The sequence below is a fragment of the Hevea brasiliensis genome, chromosome 12 (assembly GCF_030052815.1).
Source record: "Hevea brasiliensis isolate MT/VB/25A 57/8 chromosome 12, ASM3005281v1, whole genome shotgun sequence".
Classification (NCBI taxonomy): Eukaryota; Viridiplantae; Streptophyta; class Magnoliopsida; order Malpighiales; family Euphorbiaceae; genus Hevea; species Hevea brasiliensis.
In genome coordinates, this window is record NC_079504.1 from 4,866,694 (window position 1) to 4,872,304 (window position 5,611).

General features: G+C 29.5%; 1 protein-coding gene across 1 annotated transcript; it reads right to left on the reverse strand.

Moving 5' to 3' along the window:
• Positions 1–4,107: 4,107 nt before the first annotated feature.
• LOC110671163 (ethylene-responsive transcription factor ERF011) lies at positions 4,108–5,295 on the reverse strand. Its single transcript, XM_021833539.2, has one exon. The coding sequence runs from the start codon at positions 4,952–4,954 to the stop codon at positions 4,478–4,480; it is 477 nt and encodes a 158-aa protein (XP_021689231.1). The 5' UTR covers positions 4,955–5,295; the 3' UTR covers positions 4,108–4,477.
• Between the last annotated feature and the right edge of the window lie 316 nt (positions 5,296–5,611).

The window sequence follows — 5,611 nt, forward strand, 5'->3', positions numbered from 1 at the left end:
GAAAAAAGTTGTCTAGTTGGCATTTCCTTAAGTAGGGTCCCACTCCCATCGACCCAGATACCATTAAATAATGTTTCTGCCAATGCTAAGCATTTCTCCCACGCGTGCACTCTACCTTTTATTTTCTTTTATCTTCTTTTTATTAAAATTTAAAATTAGAATTTAACGATTTTAATATTATTATAATATATACTTTCTTTATGATTGGTCCACAAATCAAATCTTCGTTTATATATTTTTACAAGGGGTATAAAGAAGTAGATAAAAATCAAAAGAAAAAATTTTAATTAAATTGTCATAAAATTATATATTTTTTTTATAAAATAAAATTTTTTTAATTAAAAATAATTAATTTTTTATTTTAAAATGGAATTAATTAAAAATAAATCAACTAAATTAATTCTAGTAAAATTGCATTGATTCATTATGCCATTTTTTTATCGGATAAATGAAAATAAGGGAGATAATGAGAACAATGATATTCCCTTCGTCCCGTTTCAAGTGGGTTTTAAGTTTTTCTTAATAAGAATTTAGGAAATAATTTTATAATTTTATTTTTATAAAAAAATATATCAGTAATTAATTAAAATACCTATAAAGGTAAAAAAAGTGATAAGAAGAATATTAATGCTTTGAAAATAATAATAAATAAAGTAAAATTAAAAAATAATTTATATTTATTTAATTTTTTAAATGACAAATAAAACACGGTTAAAAAAAAAAGAATAAAAAGTCTAAAACAACCCTGGAAAGGGAAGGGATGGAGTATCTATTACAGTTGTTGACTATCTGGAAAATCATAGGCACATTTAATGAGAAAATTATAAATAAAAAATGAGGGCTTAATGAGAATTAAAGCCTACAGCTAAAGGAAAAGAGAAGCATTGGAGGATAAGTTTTGGCCGCGGAAAAGAAAAACTTTATCCAGATTATTGATTAATTATTAATATTTTGTCTTCAAGTAGGCTTCCAATAATTAATTGAATAATTATGTATATGTGGTAGTGGCTGAAGCATTACATCTCTGCTAGTGATTAGTGAATAGTGATACTAACCTGGCATGGGGGGCTGCCCTCTGATGTTGATTTTTATGTTATGTTTCTATCCAAACCATTAATCGTGAATCATGATGAATGGGTCTGCTTCAATGATTCTCTTAATTGAACTGAAAAGCATTAATCTTAATTTTATTTTAATCTTTTTTTTTTATTTAATTTCAGAAACAACTCCACTGTCACTATGTACTAAAATCTCATTAGTTTTCATTATGCCTTTATTTATATTTGATTAGAATAAACCAAGAAAGATTACATACCAAAAAGAGAAAATTTAAAATTCAAACCCATCTCATTTATAAGCCAATTCTCTCCATATGAAGCTCTCCTACCCAAAGCAACATACCCTACTTGACCTCTTTAATAATAATAAGTGATGCTTTAGAAGTTAGCAAGAATAGTGACTCGATAATTAATTAAGATTATCGAAAGATGACATGCATGGATATATGGAATTGTAATTAGAAATGAGAAACATGTTAGGTACGTACCAACAATTAGTTCTCAACTAATAAACTTTAAGATGGAATCGTTGGTACATATTTATATACGTTTCCTTAAGAAGGCTGCTCAATTATACATAAAGAAGTTGTACGTGAAGGCGGAGATGCAGATGGTTCTTTGGAATTTAGGTCGAAGGAGCTAGCACTCGACTAAGAGGATGACAGCCTGTTTCGTTATTATGTTTCTGTTGAAAACAGGAATTAATTAGCCACCATGTGGTCTTTCTGCCATGGCAGCGCAGATGGTGAGTGGTGACCTCTCTCCAAGGGATGCAACTATTATTTTCTTAATTTATTCTAGATAAATTAAATTTCTTTTAAATTAATCTGGTATTTTAATGTATTATTACCAAGTTTAAAAATTTTTAGGATACAATATTGAAGAGTTCGATTATACGATATATAATTAAAACAAATGATGCACTGGCCATTAGCCCATTACATAGAAAAAGGAGACTAAATAAATAATTGAATTGGATTATTGAGTGCAACTTCTAATTTTATGTGTCATTTAAGCGAAGCAACAAAATAAATTTTCCTTTCTTTTTCTTTTTAAGAAAAAAAAATTATAATGTGCATGATGGTGTACACATGGCAGTGTATACATTATGGAGAAGTGGCTGGCATGGTCAAGTCTTGTTGGGTCCTCCCTCTTTCCAACTCCCAATCTCTTGAACTTGTGAACCACCAATTCATAGTGGCCCAATACAGTCCAAACTAAACAATTCATGCCAAATTATTGAGTGCACTAGATATTAAATTTTATTATAAATTATGAGATTAAGTTTTTCTATAATTTGTCATTTTTAGGTAAAATTATGAAAAATATTACTGTTTTTTTAATAACATTATTCAAATGTATTGATTAATACAAAGAAATTATTGATAGTTTTGCATAGTTGAATAAGGCAAGGAAGAAACTAGATTAATTAGGTAATTAAAGCAAATGAAGAACCGACCAAAGGAAATATAATTAACAAGAACAATCATGCATGTTTAGTCGTTGTTTTCTGGAAAGAAAAAAGCAATTTTATTGGATGACAAATTGGTCACAACAAAATAATAATCAACCGTCCAAGCCTAAACAATTTATGAAAACAAACCAAGAAGTAGCAAAAAATAGGGTCCCATATATAGACTGTATAAATATTTTGACTAATAATAATTTATTAAATACGTCGGATAAAAATAAAAAATAAAAACCCACTCGATCACTCACCGCCCACCTTTCATCACCCATCAACTCCCACCGAACAAACTTTCGTAAGCTTTGCACCATCTCATGACGGTGACAACCTCCCTGATTGAGGACCACTTGCCTCCTCTCTCTCGCGTATTTTCATTTGTGTTTTGTGGTGTCCACAGGCACGTCACTAGTGCCACACTTCTTGGTGCTCAACTCTCTTCCTTATCTTCTTATCTGGAGGTGTTCGGTTCCCATTTTAAATTCATTTCTTCTTAAAAACCAATATCATAACTTAACCCTTAATTTTTTGGAACTAAAATTAGATTTTTATTTTTAGTTGTGTCTTTGTTCTAAGTAAGTTTGATACGATGTCATTTTAAATTTCAATTTATTTTAATTTTGATTTCACTTTCAATCTTAATTTTTACACCTTATAATGTTTTTATATTTATTTTAAAAATGTAAAAATAATTATAAATTTCTAGTATCAAATCACTAATAGTATTAATATTAAAAAATAATATTAATATCAAAATTATATTATATATAGTGTTTGATAAATATATTATCTTACCTTTTATATCTTAATTATATAGTTTTTTAACTAAAAAATGCATAACTAATATATTATATAACGAAAAAATGGCTTGATCTTATAATTCAAAATAGACAGTGATTTTACTGCATTTATTATTAAAAAATTGAAAAATATAAAATAATTTTATATTATATATACTCTTATTATCACAAGTAATATAGATTATATTTTTATGGGTTTAAATTATAACTCAATAAAAAAACCTACAATATAATCCGAATAAAATATATTATTAGACTTGTAATAATGATAAAGGGTACGAATTGATAATGTTATAAATTTTGCTTATTTAGATAGATGGTGTGAGTTTAAGGAAACTTAATGAAATTAGGGATTAAAAGTTTTAGATAATTATAACCTAATTTTTTTCATTGCAATGGAATTTTTTTAAACGTAAATTGTCTAATTTACAGTCAAACGTACATAATATATGTATATAATAAATTCTTTAATTTAATTTTAATAAATAAAATTTAATATAATTTCAGTTTCAATTGTGAAAAAAAATATATATAATAAATATAAATTAAATTCGATATAGTACTTGTTTTTAAATTTTGATATGGTTCGTATAATACATTTTTGTGCACCTAAAGAAAACAAAAAATCCGGCGCACAACCCTATTTCCTTAGGCAAGCTACCCATTTGGTCTTATATATATATATATATATATATATATATATATATATATATAATGGTAGGCCATCGCTGTTTCTTCATAGTCTTCCAGTTAGAAATTCCATTCCCACATTTTATCCTTCCTCTTCATCATAATACTTTTCAAACCATATTATTTGAATCGTATGATAAGAGAATCAACAACACACACTACTTCTATTGCTACTACAAGACAAACACAGATTTTAACTTGATGATGGCTTAACTAACTAATAACTAAAAACAACTATTTTGCAACGTTTACCCACTTCTCTCATACAAGAGCGGAGACTTGCCTCCGTTCAATTACCCATATAGAAATAGAATCCTTCTCTTTTTAATTCTTTAACACACCCCTTCATTTTCCTTTGTGTCTGACATTTTCTCAGGCACATATGGCGGCTGGGTAGCTATATAACCTCAAAAAAGATTAAAGAAAACAAAAATAAATTGATTACAAGGAGTTACAGTTACTAACTAATCAACGATCCTCTTTAACTCTTCATCTGAATTTTCTGGGGTCGGATACTGGTTCAAGTCAGGTTTCTCTTGAACTACTCGGTTGGAGTTCTTTTCTGATGCATGGAGGCCCGTTTGCTGTAGGGCGTCCACCTGAGCCCCAACTTCTGTGGCTTTCTTGCGTATAGAAGCAGCGGACATGTCCCGTAGGTCGTCCTGGTGGTATATTAAATCGGGGAAATTAAGCCTGGCGGAAGGACCTCGAAGGTAGAAAACAGCGGTGTCGTAGGCACGGGCGGCGGCGATGGGCGTTGAGTAGGAGCCAAGCCAAATCCTAGAGCGTTTATTGGGTTCTCTAATCTCAGCAACCCACTTACCCCACTTCCTCATCCTTATGCCTCTATAAGGCTTGTCTTGTTGTTGCCTGTGCTTGCGCTTCTCGGTGGTTGTGGTGGTGGAAGTGGAGCTGGAACTTGAACAACACTCCCCTTCCATGTTTTGTTGATTTTTTTTTTTTTGGGGGGGTAAATAAAAAGTAAGAAAGATTGTGTTGTTTCAATCGCATAAAGCTAAAACGGTTGCCTTGGAACCCATAGTTTGTTAATATATAATATATAGAGAGAGAAAAATGAAGAAGGAAAGCAATCGAAATGTAGAGAGAGAGAAAGGTAGGACACAGGAGTTCCTACTTGGCTGCTAGTCTCTCGTTTGGGCACGGCCGCCACGTTGATCTTCCTTTAAGACAAATCCAAATTTGGCCGACATACTCCATCACCTCACCTCCATCTCTCTCCCATCTATTCATCTATCTCCCCGCATACATTTTATACCTAGACCTTGTGCTTGTATATATATACACATGCGGGCGGGTGTCGTGAGTTAATTAAAAAATCTCTTGAATTTTTAATTATTTTTAAAAATATATCATCTAATTTTTAAATTTTATTATGATATATAAAATTATTGTATTATTTTAAAATATAATTAATTTCTTTTTACTTAATTAACAAGTAATTAAATTAATGACATAAAATTAATTTTCAATGAAATTTTGTTTATAAAATAATTAGGTTTTACTTTAAAGTTCATTTGATGATTTTTTTTTTTTGAAAGTCATAACTAAAAAAAACTAGATATTGCAAATTCATTCAA